At 44.9% G+C, this 20490-nt stretch overlaps 1 protein-coding gene across 1 annotated transcript in view; it reads right to left on the bottom strand.

Moving 5' to 3' along the window:
• Positions 1-266: 266 nt before the first annotated feature.
• LOC8041996 (protoporphyrinogen oxidase) overlaps positions 267-20490 on the bottom strand; it is a gene marked incomplete at its 5' end in the record, with an annotated part of 38836 nt that continues 18612 nt past the window's right edge. The window contains 4 exon segments of the mRNA XM_042290039.1: positions 267-2181; positions 6356-6505; positions 13836-13949; positions 14865-14983. Of these exon segments, the coding sequence (XP_042145973.1) occupies positions 1999-2181; positions 6356-6505; positions 13836-13949; positions 14865-14983 (566 nt within the window).

The following is a 20490-nucleotide window of genomic DNA, read 5'->3' as shown; positions in this document are numbered from 1 at the left end:
GGCCCCTACAGTCCCAATTAAGTGTCAATTTTTCGGGAAAAAGTTCATTCTACGAGTAAATACGGTATGCCTTCATCAGGTACTGAAAGAATGAAAATGTAAGGCAACTTATATCAATTTCAGCATAACTTATCAGAGTGAAGCAGGCACTAAGAAGCAATGGGGACGATCAAGCAGCTCCAAAAGCGCAACATGATGGTATTCATTGACTTTCTGCATACATATAGCATCCAGCCAATTCAGTCAAGCATGTTTTTACACCATCCTTAAACTGCATTTGAATTTATTGTGAAATGAAGCATATCATTTTTCTTTAGAGCAGGGCATTGGGATGAATAGCCAAATGCAGGAGTGCCTACTACCGACATACAGATTGTAGGAACTGCTTGCATCCTTCCCTTGTGTAGGCCCTAATCCACAGGTGCGACTGCCAGGGTTGTTTGACTTTTAGCCGGAGCGTACCATTTCGTGCTGTGGAAGAGGTTGCCATCTCGCTAGCCAACCCTCAAACTCTCCTCCGCCAGGTTTTTCCGACTTTTGGGAAGACCCATGAAGGATTGCGCTGGCCAGTCGGCGCTCCCTTATTTGAGTAGGTGGCCGTTTGCAGTGTGTTCTAGATTGTATGCCAGCGACGAGTCGTGGTACTAGGTCGTCTGACCGACGATGACGCACAGGCGATTTCCCTGGCCTTGGGGTCAACGGGCACTGCAGGCACCTTATGTCTACGGTTCACCCGACTGCAGTGTGTTTTCGGGAACCAATAATCACTGTTAAATAGTGGGATCATCATTGTTCGCAGCAAGGCGTCGGCAAACCCGGCTATGCAACCCCTTTTGCTGGTAGCTGTCGGCTGCGTGGTGGGATGGGCATCAGGTTCCCTTTGAGCACTGGCCCCCGTACGTAAAGGTATGTATTCCCATCAAATTGAGCGCACCATTTACGAACAAGTGAAGGGGGCAAGAGTGCTTTGCCAGTGAATTAAGAGACTCGAGCTGATTCTTAGTAAAAAGTTTAACCGCAGCATCTTAGCGACTGAAATGGTGAGCGGCTCAAAGCATACCGCATAGTGCTCTCGGCTGCCTTACTTCTTCCTTTTTCGTCACCTGACACACTCATTATTGCAACTTTTTCTAAGATCTGTTTCATGGCAGTATTACTGCATCTCTCCACTCTTTTTTCTCACTCATAGCAGTTACAATATTATAGGGTACATACAAGATGAGTCAGCACTTTCTTTTGAAAACACCATTGTATTCCAAAATCTCCAAAACACCTAGAATGGCAAAACGTGCTGAACACTGCATTGAATGAATGGCCTATTGTACTACACAAAAAATGCTAGGCTTCAGAGTATGACACTGCAATCCGTGATCTCCATAAAATCCTTAATACCAAAATTGCAACAAATAGAAAATCCTATTTTGTATATAGACGGTGCAATTATGCTATATATATATCACCAGTCACACTCCTTTGGCAATAAAACCACATGGCAAAGTGTACATCCCGACGTTTCATACAAAACTTGGCGTCATCTATTTTCATGGATGATGCCAAGTTCATAACTTTCAAAACATGGATGATGCCAAAAATAACCTTAAGAAAAAAAAACAGAAAAAGAACATAGTCCATTAAGTAACTTTAAAATTAAACCTTCCAGAAATAAATAAAGGCACTCGCTCAAAATGCAGCTCCTTCTCGGAACTGAATGCCAACGCTTAACAGGAGAAACCTCACAGTTGAGCTCCAAGCTTCATAAACAATAATTATAAAAAAGCAACCATGCCATGGCCAGGCTCTGTTCCCCTGTGTATCATCTGATGTCTTGTTGCAAACACCCAAAGCAGTTCTCACACAACCCGACCGGCTCTAAAAATTTCCTTCTTTTCGATAAATCGACCTTCACATGACCAGAAGCAAGCAACGCTAAGAGTGGAGGAGATGTCACTGGCCACCACCACCAGAGCCTGTCCCATACAATGACAGCGCCGAAGGTGACTAGGTCCTGAGCTTGGCTAGATAGCCTTCCACCGCCAGGCGGGCATTGTAGATGCATTCGTTGACCCCTAGTCCCTGGTACGAGGCCCCCAGAGGGGTCAGGTTCAGTCCTCGGTCTGCAATGTGCTGCTGGATTCCAGAAAGCTTCTGCACATGGCCCACTAGGTACTGGGGCAGGCAGTCCTGAGGGGAAGCAAAGGACAGGCTTATGACATGCTCCGAGAATGTGCAATGCATACAAATAATACAAAGCAGATCTCTCGAAAAAAATTTTAGGGTGCAAAGAAGCTGGAGAGGGTTCAACCCAGAGACCAGGAAGAATGAGCGTCGACATGACACAAAAGTCTCGATTTCTGTTCATTAACTTTTTCCTGACCGCACCCATAGGCCATCAATGATCGACGGTTTCGAAGCTCCATCAAGAAATTAAATTTAGTGCAGAGAATTATGTTCCTCAATCTCACGGACAGCCAAAGAACTGTAGTTTCAATTCCAATGTAGGTTTGAGCTTTATTACAAGCTCGAACCTGTCAAAAATAGTCCTGGGAGCAGTAGCTACACTTGTCTAACATGGCTAGCTGCTTTCCTCAATCTTTGTAACAAAGATGGCATTATCTACATAATTCAACTCTATTGCGGCATATTTTTAGACCTCAAGAGCTCTGGAGACACATCAAATGAAGTTATAGGCGTTGCTTAACAGATGGTTGTTGGTAAGCATCACTTTAATTTCCAATGCCGTCCTGAGCCGGCGTGCACGTTTTATGTTATCCACAAGGCGTAGAAAAACGCTAAATATCAAGGAACTGCAATCAAGGCCATGACAAAACCAAGGTCGAACACAAAGAAATCACTCTGCTGGGGATGTGAGGTGTACTCCTTGTGCTTCACCAATATATGCATTCCTTCTGTGAAAAGTGCACATGTCACAGAAGCTAACTCTTCGTCAAACCACAAATAGACATCAGTCAGAGTACACTTACTTTCAGAATAGCCGTGGGTGTGGGCCGCATCTTGTATATATTCTTAATTTTTCTTTTACTTAATGTTTAATTCTAATAACTGTAGGAGTGTCAGCGTTTCTACGCCTTCTGCACATACATTGTAATTTTCAAAAATAAAGATTTATAATATTTTTTCACATTAATGCCAACATGAAAATGCAAAATCTAAGTTCCATAGTAACCGGCTCGATAAAATTTCGGCATATAATTCACAAATATTACGTCTCTCAATAGTTTCCTACTAAAACGATAGTTTTATAAGGTGGAATTTGCTGCCAAAAACTGAAGCCGAGATAAATGCACTTGAAGTTTCAAGATGACGTTTTAAAACGTTTCTTTTTGCGTCTTAAATGTTAGAAATTCTTTCCAGCAGTGTAGGTGATGTCTTCCTCAAACTTCTTCTGATATACTGACAGTGCTTTCAGCTATTTTCACTTGTGGATGACGAGTGCAACACAGTGCAGCACGCCTCACCAACGTATAAAGAATAATTATTTTTGCCATTGTTTGTCGGTGCACATTGACAAGACTTTGTGAGAGTGTTCCTTGTTATCCATACATGCCCAAACTCGGCAGTTCTGATAATGCATTTTTCAAAAAAAAAAAAAAGGTGCAATTCAAGGTAGTGTCCCCCCTTAAAGTACTTCCCAACACTGTATTTTTGTAAGCATATTTTACAAAAACGAAGGCCAATAACCGCTATTATTGACTCCCACAAAATTGGCCTGACCATTCTTAGCGACCATTTTTCGATGTTTGGGGAGATTCAAACCAAGGTTGTAGGCGTATTGAGAAAAAGTAACGAAATTTGTTACTTGTTACTTGCAAATAAAAGGAACGCAATACTGACCTATATGTTGCCTCAAAAAAAGGAACATGTTATCATTACCAGCAAAATATAACGCACATTCCTCTTTCAAATTATGAATCAACATGTTTTACTTTCTTGACATTAGAGGAGAGGTATGCATAAGCGCCATATTTCAAGAAAGATTATGTCCATACAGAAACTGAACATACCTTATATTTTTTACAGTTTCACCTAAATGCTCACAACACCAAAAATGCCATAAACTCAGAAATTCACATAACTTGGCGCCTAGAAACACACAAAAAAAATTTAAGTGTAATTTTTTAAAGTCTGGAAACAATTTGAAACAAATAATGTAACTATGTTACTGTTACTCGAAATGAGTAATGTATGTGACTCGTTACTGTTTCAAAAACATAACCAGTACGTTAGGCATTACTGAAGAAAAGTAACGCTTTACCGGCGATAATGATTTTGACCCTACTGGACGGCTTTGAAAAGGTGCCCCAAATTAACAAGGGTAGAAATGCCTTGGAATTTTGGGAATAGGAAAAGTCCCGGCACACCGAGCTATACAGTCGCAGACCAATTTTTCTAACTTCGCAAAGACCAAAAAACGCCTGAATAATAGAGAAATCCGAAAAATCAGCACATTAAATAACTTGCCTTTATTACGTCTAAGCGGGCTTAAAAAAAGCCATAAATAGTGTCCTGTTTGAGTTTACGCCTGAGCGCCTTGTTTTAAGTTACGCCTCCGTTCGCGTTGGGCAACTTTCTGTTAGCTTGGGAATTGCTGCCTCCTTTTCCAGTGTTGTGGTCAAGTACTTTTTCATTTTCCTCCGGTCGTTTTACGCAGCCAAGGGAGAGCGCACACATCAGTAAAATTAGTATTGCTTGTGCATGTAACAATCTTAAAGAGGCACCCATGCAATCCTTTGCAGTAGGTATATTTAATTTTGTGTTCGGTGAATAAAAGGTTGGTATCCAGTGACTTGACCCGTCTTGAATTTTTGCAGATCATTCTAATAGACACATGGATTAAACAAAAGTAATAAATGAACACTTATTTTACACCATAGTAATGCACTTCATGTCAGTAGAGGCGTGCAAATACTTTGGTTAATTTTTTTACTTTTCCTTGAACCGTCATATGAACCGGTCTGAACCATTATTTTTTACGCTCCGAAGCTGAACCTGAACCAAACTTCAATATCTGCACCATAACCTGAACCAAACCGAAAAGAGTTTTGGTCCAACACCCTGGTTATCATAGTACTCAGGAAGCCGCAGGCACTCACAATGGGCCAGAGAGCCAGCCACGCAATGCACCACTCGGTGGCAACGATTCGTAAGAAAATTCTTTGTGGCTCAGCAGTACTTTGTTCATCCCTAAGCCGAAAGTGCGGCGAGAGCTACGCGTTCGCCGAGCCAATCAACCGCCCCTGCCTTACATCCTCTAATCCAGCTTTCGATGCGTGGGTATGGGCGAGAGCGTGATCACGTGGCAAAAGATTGACGTACGGTCAAACCCGGATATATTGAATTCAAAGGGGATCATAAAATAGTTTGATATATCGATAATTTCATATACATAGATATGTTAACTTAAGCTCCAATTGAAATTTCCGCACGTCTCTGCGAATACCGAAGACTGCGACAAACGGGACCTTACCAAATAGAGCCTCCAAGAGCAGCTAAATACAGAAGAACTTAGTTGGTGAAGATGACAAACACCGCCACCTTTACGTGACGGTGTTTGCAATCATTCACACCTGGCCGCGACCTCCACAAAGCGCCAACAAAGCACAAAAATAATTTTTAAAAAAACAGAAAAAAAAAAAAAAACACGCTGCATAAAAAAAAAACTTTATAGAAGTTAAGCAAGCAACAAAAAAGAAACCTCACTAAATTAAGGCAGCAAAAAGGCAAAAAAAGAAAAAAAAACTGGCAAAGCAACAACCGCGAAAGAAAAAGGCAAACAAGGATAAGGGGTTCAAAGTGCAATTGCTCAACCATTGTTGTCAACAGAACACACTCGACTTGACGAAGACAAAGACGCAAAGACGCGCAGCCACAGCAGTGTACAGGGAAAGAGCGCAGGCTACTGTTCCAACAGTGAGCACTCCCTGCCCTCCCTACGTGCGTGCGTGCCCTTCCCCTCGCTTTTGCCATCCCCTTTTCTTTTCTTTTTTTTTTACATTTTTTTGTTCCTTTAGAATTGCTTTTTTATTGCGCATCTCCGTGCGCAAATGCTGGCTTGGCGGCTTGCCAGCACGGCAACGCGAGCTATGTACGCGCCACAGGCGCAATCGGACTGCAGGAGAAGCGACGGGTACCCAGACGGGCACCCATGCGAGCGGCTGTGCTGTGTTCGCTGCTATATCGACTGTCCCCGCCATGGGAGTTTGACACGGAAAAACAACGCTCCTATACTATTACATGTGATTTTCGAGGGGATGTTTGGACTGTTCGGTAAAAACAGTCCTCGCTGGGGAACTCGTCGTCGAGGCAGGTAAACGAGAGGACGAAATGCGGGCCGCACCTTGAGCAGGTCAACGCTGTGCCTGACCGGCGACTGGCTGATGCCCAAGTAGGTCTGTGCCGCCAGCTGGGCTGACTCGAGCAGTGTCCGCGAATCCACCGCATCCACTTCTCCAAACTGTTGCTTGAACCAGCGGCCACCAAGTAGGCACTGGAAGGTTAAATGCCGCTGTCAATCACTGGCGATTGCGGAAAAAATAAAATTGTTTTAGTGTCTGTCAGTTTTGTTCTATTAACAATGAGGGGAGGAAAGGGGGTGGGGAGGGGGGGGTGGGTTGGTGGCTGAGCATGTTAACACACCACAGCTCTGAGCATATGGAGCAAAAGATAGTGCTACAGAACCCAAATATCCTAGCTTCAATATCCCACCCTGCCCGTTTCGATCTGGATGAGCACCGTACCGGCGTGTGTTTGTGTAATCACTACTGCACGATGCACATTCAAGACCCAGCCGAGCAGTGGTACTGCACTGGCTGAATTTCTCATCTGCAGCTGAGACACCAGAAACAATGAGTAACTTCCCGCCATCTAAACATACGCCGAGACACAATTACTATCTACTCGACTTTGGACACTGGCTGTACACGCTTGACCTTCTAACTTCGGGAGAAGCACGAGTTAGGGAGACAACTGACTTGAGAGGACTGACTGTTAATTATTCCCAACATTACAACTAACATTTTTGACTCATACGCAAGGATTACTAGCTTGTGCTATTATGAGTCGAAACGCAAAATTTGATGTAATGATTCGGCATCTTTTTTCACCTCAATATGATTTCTGTAGATCTAACTGTATGCAAACTCACTAAGAAAATAAACATATCAATGAAATTTAAAAGGCTGTGTCTACAGTGCCGTCCGACGGCACTCCAATCACGCCCACAAGTGCCGTCCGAAAGAGAGTCGGAGGGCGCGTGTATCACTGGGGAGTGTGTTAAGCCAGCCCCCCGCCAGCGTTCACGCCGCTTCGCGGCCGACAGTATGCGGCTGCTAACTACAAAACTATTGACCCATTTGGCCCCGTTGTACACACCGCTTTGCGGCGTCCAGCCAGCAAACCAAGCCCCACTGTACCTCATGCACCTCCAGAAGCAAAGTCCCATACCAATTCGTTCAGCAAAATTTCGGCGGCAACATTCGTTTTTTTCCTGGGTTAATCGTAAAAAAAAAAAAAAATGTAAATATCGCCAAATGCGTCGGCAAAATAAAATGTACGAGAAAACAAAAACAAAAAAGTAAGCCCGCACTGGGGATGGAACCAGGGATCACTTGCTTAGGGGGGAGGCTAGTCTTTAAATGGTAAAAAGTTTGGGAAAATTCACTTTTGAGAAAATGGCTTTTCTGGTATTTAGACATAACCACCCAGCTCTGTGCAAAATATTATTGCTGCATCTAATTTTTAAATATGAAGTCTTAATTTTCTACGAACATTCAATAGAAATACACGTACTTCAAGGGCTTTTTTCTCTCTTCACACTTTTTTCACAAGTACCGATGCTCACAGGCATTTTCTGAGGTTTGTCTTGGACAATATTAACACGTTTGGTGCCATTTTAATCGGGAAAAATGGAGTTGTGGGGTGATGCTATTTTTATAGTCTTCCAACTTTTAAGTGTTCTATCCAATTAATTACTTTCTTAAATAATGAGAAAGCATCTCTTTTACACTATAATTACAATCGTTTTTTAGTAACATAACCCTCTCAGTTAAGATCTAAAATAGCATCACCGCACAAATTACACCTTGGTGAATGCAGTTGCATTAAAAATGTTGATAATATACAAATAATTTTTCTCTAACGACCCGTAATAAATGACCTAATCAAATTAGACCAATCTCCCATAACTCAGGTTCTAGTAAAGATATTCAATTTCTGATTGCATATTTGGAATAGGTGTGAAATGTGTTATACCAGTGTATAATATGACAAGTATTCTTTTATAAAAAAGAAAATCACTCTAAAGCCTCACATCACCCCTTATGAGACAGACATCTTACCTCTAAGCTACACTCCGCTTTGTAAATCTCGTTTTGAGAACTCGTTTTATACGAGACTTTTGGACGGCACTTGAACGCGTGAGTGGAGTACCGTCGGACGGCACTTGAACGCTCTGCAGGAGTGCCGTCGGACGGTACTCTAGACACTACGAGTTTAAAATGGGCAGTGACAGTCTGCTTGATCTCTAAAACTACATGGGTTTTTCTTTGCATGTGACCTTTAGAGATTGTATAAAAGCAGATACAATCGAACCTCATTAAAACGAACTAGCACTCCCAGCAGAAATTTGTTCACTATGTGCGATATTCGTTATAAAAGTACACACAAAAATCGATGCGAACGCTCATGCAATCGAGTCCGTGCAAGAACATGCGCAGAACTACGATATAAAAACGAGCTATCATGGAACTCGAGATCCTTATGTATCACTAAGCAACATTAAAAAAATAGATCGGAACATGACAATATTAATTTGCAACACGAGAAACGACGTTTGCTGAATCCATCATCTCATTTATTTGAAGGAAGATATGATTTTGGGCTGGTGCCTTTTGTAGGGTTCTCTTCCGATTCCCCGGGCTCCTGTCTCCGGATGAACGTGACACAGCAACGCATAGCTCTCGGCAGAAGGGGTTTATTCCACTCACATTCTGCTGGGGGGTTTCGGGGTCGGGACCGGTGATCGAGGAAACCTGGAGGGGCTGCGCTGCCACTGTATGCTGCATGCCGATCGTCCGTGCGGTGCTAGTCTACACCACGTCCTATGGACGTCGCCGTCGAGGATCGAATCCGGGGTCTAAATCCGGACCATGTCACCGGGCCATCGCCCGAGCCGGTGGCGCGGTCGCCACCAGCGCGTACGTCCGTCGTTGCCCGTTTCCCGCGCAAGAGTCCCTTTCCTATTTTTCGTCGTCCGAGCTTTCCCCGCTGTTCCCGCCGTCACCGCGTACCAGACCGGCCGGAGCCTCTTCTTTCCCATCTTGGGCGGTCTCTCGCTGGAGCTCCCCGTCTGGCTCTGCCGCAGTACGCGCAGGGCCTCGGGCGCCGACGCTGTCCGGGAGGGGGGTCCTATGATGTCCACCGCCGACACCGCCAATGTCTTCAAGATCGGTCCCGAGGGAGGAGGCACTCGGAAACCAAACCTCAAAGGCGCTGTCCTCGCTACGAAGGGGACCGAAAACGAGTCCCCAGGCGCCGGCATCCGGTTGTCAACCAGATGGGGGCTGACGGGACCCCACATTCTTCACAGCGTTTTGAAGAATGAAGTTCTCCACAGTGGCCATACATGAGAGCACCTTCACCACTTCAGCCGTTTTGGCAGTGGGGAGCTTCTCTAAATACTTGTGCAGCTTCCGGACCATGCTTGCGGCATCTGCGCTAATTGCCAGCGGCTCTTCAGTGTCGTCTTTGCTGTCGTTGTCATCGCTGTCGCTGCTGCTGTCATCGCCGAGCAACACAACACGATCCAGTTTCTTGATCGGTAGGCTCGGGCGCCACAACCAAGCTGTCGTCGGCAGAAACGAAATCCTTAAATGAGACGTTCAGCAGTGTCAACCGATGCCAGGTAGCCTCGTTGTGTCGCTTTGTCGGGTCTTTGGGCTGAACCTCATCAGCGAGTGGAACGAAGCCTGCGTCCACAAAACAGTTTCTTATTGTCCACTGTCTCACGTCGTTTCATGACCCATACAACATTTCCAGCGTCATCTTCATGTTGATGGCTGTGGATTTCCCCTGGGCCAGTTTGCTCGAAGCCGGTTAACTTTAACTGTGCTTAAAAGTTAACCGCATTTCCCTACGAGGGGGGAATTTCAGGTCATGTGACCGGCAGAGTAAGGACGGCGGGGAAGAATGGCAGTACCCCGGCAAACGAGCGCTGCTCGCTTTGGAGCTAATATGTCCTAGTAGCTGCAATATTGGGCGCGTCAGTCAGCAATGAATGGTGCAGTGCGCTTTCGCTTTGCCTTACCTCACTTAAATCGCAAAGCATGAGCAACGACCTCGCTGCGTTATTTAGATAGCCTTTCGATTCTGGTTATTCCTAAGCCTAAATGAATGCAATAATTGTCAGCATGGCAACGTCTTTGGAAAGTGGATTGCCTTGACTCAGTCGGCCGGGTATTGATAGCACGCAGAAGCAGACAGCATCCCAATAAACCTATTGCTAGATTACCCAAGCATCAAGAAGAATGCAGTTATTGGTGTTCCCCACACCGCACGTGCTGACCTTAGCAGTAGTAACTTTTCTAAAGCAAATGCCTACAACAAATTTCATCTTGCACGTTCGTTCGTGAGCGCTTTATTTTGGTTATTTACTTCGAATCTTTTATACGGGGAAGGCCAGCACGCACGGAGCGTAGAATTACACTTTCAGCGTTTTCCTCGATGGTTGGGTAATTTAATAATAAGTCTATTTTCACTGGAGATAATTACACGGTTTTCAATTTATGATGGTGTTATATACAGCTCTTACGTGCTGGCCAACCATGCTGCCGGTGTACTGCCTGCCTTTATTGCTCACTTCTCCCTCATCGTTTCTAGGACTGAACTTCGTCGTCGTCTTTCGAACTTGGAAGGAAATATCAACGAGGCTTGCCTTCTTCATTTCAGACAGCCAAACATTTAGAAGTTTTCCAAGCAAGGGTTAATTTAATTTTACCTTAATCAGTATCTGCACAACCAGCAGCAAAAAGTGTTTCTTAAGCTCAAATGTATGCCGTGCTGCATCGCGAAAACCCGGTAGCGCGCGTTTTTGGCCCCCCCCTTTTCGGGAACTTTTTCCACGGAAGCCAGTTATATTCGCTACAACCAGCAGGTGACACCAGCTACCACCCCATAATTAAACACTGAGATATCGCTCATCCAGCCCTCGTCAAACTTGGCTAGGTACTTGTCGGTACCTAGTAGAGAAGGGCGGTTAACTTTTAGCCGCAGTTAAAGTTAACTGGCTTCGAGCAAACGGGCCCTGGTTGATGTCAAAGACGACCTGCGTCACCAAGCACTTTCGATAAAAGTACTTCAGAGATCAGAAGATCCCTTTATCTAACGCTGGAGGACAGAAGGTGTGTTCGGTAGCAGGAACATCAAGCGGACTGCCTTCAGTAAAGTCGCCACCTAGAGCACGGAGCAGTTATCCAAAAGCAGCAGAACCTTCCTGTGCTGCCCATCCATGTCCTTGTCAAAAGCCACTAGCCAGTCCTCGAACAACTTCGACGTCATCCAGGCCTTTTTAGTGAACCACTGCAGTAGTCTCCCTGCAGTTGCTAGCGTTCCGGAGGCAAATGGGTTGAGCAGACTTTCGATGACAATAAGCCGCCTTTCATCAGAGCCACCCATGTTGGCCGCAACGACGAAACCGGAGTGAAAAACACTCCGGTCTCGTCAACGTTGTACACGTTTCACTTGTCGCACTCTTGAAGTAGAGGTCGGAAGTTCTCCAGCCACTTCTCGCATGTCTCTGCTCACGGCGGAGGCTTTGCCAGGCAATGTGTGGCAAACGGCTTCATGGCGGCTCTACAAGCACTGGAGCCAACCGCTGCTCGCACTAAGGCCATCATGCCCTGACAGACACGCCAGAATGATTGCTTTCGTTTGAAGAAGCTGACCAGATGCTGGCAGATTTCGCGCTTTTACGTCCTTAAAGGGGTACTCCGGCGATTTCTTCACGGTCCCTGATTTGCTTAAAATTTCGCTAAACTTGCCAAGAAACACTGCTAAAATAGTACCCCCAATATTAGGTAAAAATATTTTTTTTTCCGCGAAGTTACTGAATTTACAATTTTGGTCGTCACCATGTCTCTACTGGCAACAACGAAAAAGTGACGTCAGTGGAGGGCAGGGGTTCACTCTTTGGACTGTAGAATTTGTTCCCAACTGATTCCAAGCAGTTTCATGGTGTCAAATTCTTGCTTTGGAGGCTCGCTGCAGTACCCGCGCACCAGCACGGAACAAATGATTGGCATATTCTATTATTTTCTAGACTGCTTGCTCGACTGGCAGGCCTGCCCACCACTGACGTCCCGGCACTGCAAAGTGCGAGTATATTTAGATGTTGGTTTTTGCATCGTCTTCATTTGCCAATTTCACAATAACTATTATGAATTTCACGATACTAAATAGCATACCGGAAAGGACAAAGGCCAGGGAGTCAGAAAATATAGTTAGTTGAGGTAGCTCAAAAAATTGCCGGAGTACCCCTTTAAACTATGAGAACAGAGCCTCTCCAATGTCCGGGTAGAGGCAAGGCCTAAGACCTTTCGGTCAATTTTAAAGGTGTTGTTTGCATAGCGGATTTCAATCTTCTTCCTTGCACTCAGGATGGCAGATATCGCGCTTGGTCCAAGCTCAAAGTCCACAGCGATGTCTTTTTTCTTCCGACCGCTGTCCACTGCCCTCAAAACCGTCACTTTTTTTTTCCAGAGAAACAGCTTTCCGCTTTGTCGCCATTTGCAGCTCTGCTGCGATTGACGTGGTGTGCCAGACACGCCACTCTGCACTGGTTCTTGATGCCACACATTGAGTCCAGCAGATGCGCCCCCGCCATTATCTGCTCGGTTCATAGGTGGCGCTACCTCCCGAGCGCAACTTTTTGCACATTGGGCGATCTAAACTTTCGGAATTTATCGTTTTGAAAATACTCTTTGTATTGTTTTTTCTACTCCTTAATAACTTTCATAGTACTTTGCGATGCAAGAAAAGCAGGAATTGCTTCGCTATAACCGGTAGCGCGTCAGATCTCACGGTTTCGGTTTCATTATAGAACCAGAACTCCCATCCAAATAAAGCATGATCAACCAAACTTCGTGATTAGTTTGCTATATCCGATAATTCGGTATATAAGTGTTCGTTATAAAGAGGTTCAAGTGTAATGTGTCTAAGACACACACTATAATAGCACTGAGCTCATCAAGTATTAAAATAATTACAAATTGCACTTGTTTTTTCTTGTTGCTTTTTATTTGGCAATCTAATCTTTCACATCCTTGCATAATGGCCTTCCCTCTTTGTTGTCAGATTTAAGGCGCCGACCGCACTATAACTCTGATTATGCCACTGTAAAAACATTCAGTATTGTTCACTGCACATATGCCTACTCTCCTTTGGCTTGCCGCAATCTTATTTCTTACATCTCATATTTCTAAGGCATCTTCGGGGAAACAAGTCAAACATATAACCCCGACATAATACCTCTAGGATCCTCAACACCAACAGAAGAACTGCGGGTCGTTGGAATTATCCCCTCATTCAAACGTAGCTGTACTATCCTTTAGTGAGGCAGTAGCGCAACCAGTAAATATTTTTTAAGCTGTATTTTTGTACCTCACTAATAAAAAATATCATTAAATAAAATGAGGCATTTCCAACAAACAATTATACACTCTAAAGGTAAATGGTGAACAAACAATCCCCATGTGAAGATGGAATAGAGTAGGAAAAGACAATGAAGCCGTACATTTCATGAGAAGAGCCACAGCACTACTCACGGTTATCCGAGTCTTGACGTCGTACTGCCCGTCATGTTCGGGAAAGCAGCACGAGTCAAACAATACGCTAAGCACGTGAGGCACCTCCCGAGATGGCACGAGAAATCCAGGAGCCTGCAATGGGAACCCACAGTTACTCTCCAGCACAAAACTAGCAGAGATTGGCAGCATTGCAAGAATTTCCAATGCCAACACTCGCTCCGCAAAACACTCGCACTACGAGGAGCATAAAATTATTTCCTATCAAAAATTGCACCGGCAATCGCGCGACGTGATGCAAATCGATAGCATCACCTGGTGCGTCATTTTTATTGTATTGCTTCGCGATTGAACGGAAATTCCGTCAATGTTGCGCCGTGTGGTGTCTCGTGTAAACCACAACCGATCGCACACGAAACAGCTGGCATCGAACACGTTCTCGCAGACGCGCTGCACAAGTTGCACGGTCGCACCAGCGTGTCCTTTCTTCGCTCGGTAACTTTCTCCTCTACGTGCCGCCTCACTTTCCCACACGGCACAATCTCGACGTCGAGTGCGTTCTATCCTAACATCCGATCCGATACCGTCGGTGCCAACGTGTCGACGACGGCCTCTCACGGGCATGTTTAGTCTGCCAAGTAGTTGCCACTCGCTCCGGTGTACGCTTCGGCCGCCCCATTCTTGCATGCAGAGGCTTAGAGCGCCCAGGGAACGGACCACCGAAGGTGAGAAAGAGCAGGTGGCAATGGTGTGCAATCACATGACCTTTGGTACAATCGCGATCGGCCGAACGCATCTCGCCTCGACCGTGACTATTATCGGCGAAAGGGCCAGGGTATCGCTGCTTTGCTCGCCCCCTCCCAGCACCAAAGCCACCTGCGACAAATGTGAGCATGCTCCGTTTGTTTTTGACAACATGCTGCTTGCCTGGTAAAACGAGCACAATACGGCCAACACCGTGAAACAGCCTCCCGACGAGAGACTTTGATGCAACATTCTGCTTTATAAAAACTTTGGCACAAAAGTTGTGCAAATGAACCAACCACTCACCTGCTGAGGCAAAACCTTGCCCTTGTACTCGAGGTTGACAGAGGCCACGTGTACCGTTGGAATACCGAGCAACATGCTTGCCAGCTCTGGCCAGTCGTGGGTCATCAACTGGGACAGTCCTGCGAGGACGTCAAATTTGCCATCCTCAACACTCTCAAGGCCCAAATGCTGTCACCCAAATATATCGGAGTTAACAAGTACTATATTTACTCGCATAATGAACACACTTTTCCTCCCGAAAAAGTGACACATATTTGGAGGACGCCTTCATTACGCCGGGTAAAATTTTTGCATTTACACACTTCATGCAGGCACGTCTCCACTGATGGAGGCACACCCACAGCAGGTCGGGGGCGTGCCGCAATAACCATGCTTTATAAATTGCGAACCTCTTTAAGGCACTTTCAAAGTTCCTTTTGTCAAAGGAAAAGAGCCCTACGAAGCTCGCTCAGCACGGAGAGCAACGCATCTGTACTTAGGCCTAACCATCTTCACGACTTCACTGTCCAAAAGCAGACCACAGACAACGGTGTGTTTGTTGGCATCAATGCATTTGATAAGCGGAAAATGTCCGGGGCTGGGCAATTCCTCGACCCAAGCTTCGCCAAGTGTGCGCGCTGCTCGGTTTTACAGTTGATTACTTCCACAACTATGCACTTACAGCCATTACGAGAGCGGCTTGGCTTGGCTTGACTTGGCTCGACCGCTCAGCGACAAAACAAAATTGGCTTGGTGAGTTGGACGCATTTTGAGACTCGCCGAGCCGAAAATTGGAGGTGCGTTCATTACGGGAAGGGAAAGGAAGTCCAAATATTGGTACCCATTGTGAGGGTGCGTTCATTATGCAAGTGCCTTCATTATGCGAGTAAATACGGTAGGTGCTGAATGCACTTTACACACAGAATGTTTTTTCTAGTGGGTCCAGAATCTTTAAAAAAAAAAAACCTTGCATTAGGCCCTTGTGTGCAAAGTTGGCGGCAATGTAGGTTACTGGAAATGAAGCAAAATGGGTTAATTAGTTTGCTAATCGACTAACAGGTTTTGATTAACCTTTTAAGACATCCTTGAAGGGCATATATTATTTGGAGAATTGATGCCGCACCATGAAATTTGAATTTGAAAATTCGTAGTGGGTGCAAACAGCGCAAGAAAAAAATGAGACATTTACAATTCTCCGTAGTGTCGAGTTAGAGCACAGCTCTTGAGGAGGATGGGAGGGTACAGAGGGGAGGATATACACCACCTAGTCTTTTTTTAATTTTTTTTTTTATTTATTTCAAAATACTATCAGTCACTACATGGTACTATGTGATAGGGAGGGCATGAACAAAAACTTGAAAAACACTGAAGGAAAAAAATAAAAAGAACACAACAAAAACTTGACAACTGCATTTGTTGCAAACCTGTCCTAAAAATATATTACAGAAGAATCATTCGGCGCTGGGGAAAAATGTAAAATCAGTACAACAGTGGAAGAATGACGCTGGCAGGAAATCATGACACGACAAAACGAGAGAAAAGTAATTAAATAAACATGCAATTTCAAGGATTGCTGCCCACGTCATCAAATGCAAGATACAAACAAAAAGATTCCAGCGATTGACACGATACTGCTTGTTCTGGGAGAGAGTTCCACTCGCTTATCGTTAGGGGAAAAAAAGAATACTTAAAACAGTCTTTGAAGCAGCAGGGCTGGTGAAGGGCATGACTATGTTGGTTACGTGTAATTCTAGACGCATCGGGAATTAAGTAAGCTGTCTTGTCTATCTGTAGATAATCATTAAGAATCATGTAAAGACATTTTAACCTTTTCTATTTACGCCTAGTATTTAGTAGCGAAAATTTGGCTCTCGAGTACAAAGCCGTTGGTGAATCTAATCGACGATATTTAGAAAATATAAAGCGCAAAGCGAGCCTCTGCACTCTTTCTAATTTAAGGGCATCTTGCTTAGTGTGGGGTCCCAGATTTCGCATGCATATTCCATAACCGGCCTGACAAGCGTTTTATATGCCAAAAGTTTTGTGTTGACTGAACTCAGTTTTAGGGACCGTCTTAGCTACCATAATTTGGCGTTCACTTGTTTAACAACATTATCTATGTGCGTTCCCCAGCATAGATCGTGAGAAAAGGTCACACCCAGATATTTGTATTTGCTAACCCTTTCAATCGGGTTTCCTTCTAGCTCATATGCAAACACACTGGGTTTAGTTTTGTGAGTAACTGTCATGCAAACGGTTTTTTCAAAATTTAACGACATTTGCTATGTACTGCACCATTCACCAATGCGCACAACACATGTATTTAGGTTAAGTTGGTCCATGGGCGTCTTAATTTCTGTATACAATATGCAGTCATCGGCGAATAATCTAGCCTGGACGGTAAGGTTTTTAACTATGTCGTTTACAAATATTAGGAAGAATAGCGGTCCGAGGACTGTACCCTGGGCGACTCCCGACTTGACATCACTCATATCGGAGTGCTTATCTTTGATTTCTACGAATTCCCTCCGTTCATATAAAAACATCTCTAACCATCTGATTAATACGGGATTCTTTAAAATAGATTTTAACTTGATCAATAACTTCCTATGGTTAACCTTATCGAACGCCTTCTTAAGTCTAAAAATATTACGTCAACTTGACCCCTGCGGTTCAAAATCTCGGAAAAATCATGCACAACTTCAACAAGCTGAGTGACAGTAGACAAATCCTTGCGAAATCCATGCTGAAAGCCATTCAACAAGTCAAAGAAAGATGAACATGTCTCGTTTAGTTGAATACCTCTTCGCAAACGACTTACACCTGCTGGTGTCTGATAAGGAAGGGGGCTTTGTGGTTATATCGAGAACAAACTACCTGGAAAAGGCAGGAGTAGCCATAGACAAGAACTTTAACCATCTAGAAGTCAAAACCAAAAAGGTGAAGGCCATGGCACTCCAACTGTGCACCAGGCTTGAGTTGATGCAAATGAAGTTGATATCGACTACCAAAAAAGATCATTTAGACATGTTTTTCACAACCAAAACCCAAAACGACGGTTGTCCTTTTCGGGTCGTTGTCACTGAAAAGGGTTCATGGCAGGGCCGTAACCAGGGGGGGGGATAGGGGGTTCTGACCCCCCCCGAAATTTTTTTCTGGGTGCGGCCCTGGTCGGTGCACTTGCAGCCAGCCGATTTTAATCTCCACCTCTGCGCACGCGCAGTGGCGCCGGTCGGCTACCGGATATCAAACCGGGACCGGTTCTCCGGTTTGCTGCAACTCTCCATTATATACCACCGATGCACATGATTCATAGGCGAAAATAAGACAATAGACACTTTCAAAATGTCCGCCGTTGTCCCCGAAAACCCCCCCCGAAATTTTTTTCTGGGTACGGCCCTGGTTCATGGCAAGGGTTCATGTCACGCTTCTTACTCAGTCACCTGTCTAACCTCGTACTGAATGATCCATTTCCGATACCAAACTCCGAGGAGGTTATACAGTACCTTCAGCAGGATACATCGACAGTCAGGTACGGATTTTCGCTCGATATGGAAGACCTGTTTTATTCGATCCCAGATTCAAAATTATTTGCAGCCATCAAAGAGTCTATTGAGGCAAAGGGAACCACGTCCTTTCAAAAAGAATGTGGAATTTCGGAAGAATCATTTCTAAAACTTTTGCAATTCTACCTTTCTGCCACGATCGTTGCGTCTGAGGGCAAGACTTACTTGCAAAAGAAAGGTATTTGTATAGGGTCGAGCGTGGCTCCGGTCCTCTGCGATATTTTTCTATTGCAGTGTGATCGAGCAATAGCTAATGCCCTTCCCATCGGCCAAGTTTCCAGTATTTTCAGGTACGTGGACGACTACCTGGTTCTCCTCACACAACGTCCGGCAGACAATGAATTACAAATATTTGACACCATACAATCCACCTTCTTCGAAAAAGGACAAGGGCTCAGGTTCACACGTGAGTTACCAGTTAACACCGTCCTTCAATTCTTGGATCTACGACTGTCTTTCTTTGAACATCATACTTGTTGGAAGTATGCCCCAAAGTCAAAGAAAGGCCTCCTGCAATACGATTCGGCACATTTGAAGATTATTAAGAGAGGAATTGTAAAAAACTCCCTAAATGCGGCGCTAAAGAAATCCTGTGTACATTCAGCGAGGGAAAGCTTTCATGATCAAGTGATCCTGTGTACATTCAGCGAGGGAAAGCTTTCATGATCAAGTGCAGAGTCTTCAAGACTCTGGCTATCCAAGTTCCATCTTGTATGACGTCGCCGAGTCTATTATCACCTCACGGGGATGACAGACGATACAAAGGGACACAAATATCGGACCGGCGGTGCTTCCTTACATTCACCGCATTTTCCACAACCTTAAGAAGATTGCATCGAAGTTTAACATCAAAGTCGTGTTGTCTGCACCAGACAAACTAAAGAAGTTGTGTCCGAAAATTAACAAGCAGCAGCAACAGGGTGTGTGTGGAGTTCAACATCAACAAAGATATGTCGAATGTCAATGTGCAGTCAAATACGAAATACCGTTTACTTGTGGGAAAGTGTATGTGGGTCAGACAGGAAGGTGTGTCAACGATCGTCTAAGAGAACATGCCGTGTCACTAAAGTCATCGCCAGCAGGCCACTTTGCCATACATGTCAGGGACTGCCAGTGCTCCGCCTTGTTCAGGAAAACAAAAATCCTGAAACGTTTCGGGGAACGACGAACTCGCGAGCTCTACAAGGCACAGGTTATTCTGTCTGGTGGGGATGCCTGCGTAAGCGCGCCGTCCGTGGCCTTGTCACCAAAAGAACTTTACTTTTTAAGTCGCGATCTTTAACGATCCTTAGCATCTGCGAATATTTTAAACATAAACTTCCTCTTTCTTTTTTCTATTGGAGTTTCTATTCACGTCGTCCCAGGACTCAATCGTTTTCAACAAGTCATTTAAGCGAGCAGCTTAAAGCTTGGTATTCTGAGCAATTCCTTTTCAGGCAACTCGAGCTATAGCGTATGTTTTTGCGGGTTTTTATTATGCATGTTTTAAAAGCAGTCTTCGGTTCTTTTTCCTCTTCTTTTCAATAAACGTCAGTTGTTAGTTCAGTGCTCTATCCTGTCTCCCTTGTCTCTCCTTCCTTGTCGTATTTGCGCTGTTAATTCAACAATATGATCAACCAACTAGCCCACCAGATGATTGTGATTGAAGTATACTTATAAAAACAGTTCAGCCGGTGTGGCGTCCTGTAATCACCGGGCCTTGTGTTTGTACTTGGCTCTGTGGTACAATCGTCGTCCGTGGCATTGGCCCGCCGGCCCCGGCCACACCGCCACTTCTGTTCCCGGCGGTGTTCCAGGCAAGCAATCTGCTCTTCTTTTGCAAAGGATTCGGAACCACTCGGCTCAGTGGAACGCGAGGAATTGCGGCTTCGTGGCGTTTTGCGCAGCCATTTGCACTGCTGCGCACGTCGCCACCCCTTGCGCTCTTGCTCTTCTTCCTCGAACAGCGCACGGCCAACCCATCGTGAGTCCAAAGGGCAACTGATAAGAGCGCTAACGCGATGTCGATATCACGGGATACAGGACACACACGAATGGTAGGTGAGATGACAACGTAGGGCGACGGTGAACTGGCTCGAGTT

Source organism: Ixodes scapularis, unplaced genomic scaffold (assembly GCF_016920785.2).
Source record: "Ixodes scapularis isolate PalLabHiFi unplaced genomic scaffold, ASM1692078v2 PGA_scaffold14__6_contigs__length_520768, whole genome shotgun sequence".
NCBI lineage: Eukaryota > Metazoa > Arthropoda > Arachnida > Ixodida > Ixodidae > Ixodes > Ixodes scapularis.
Note: the sequence above shows the minus strand (reverse complement) of the source record. Positions and strands in the feature narration are given on the sequence as shown.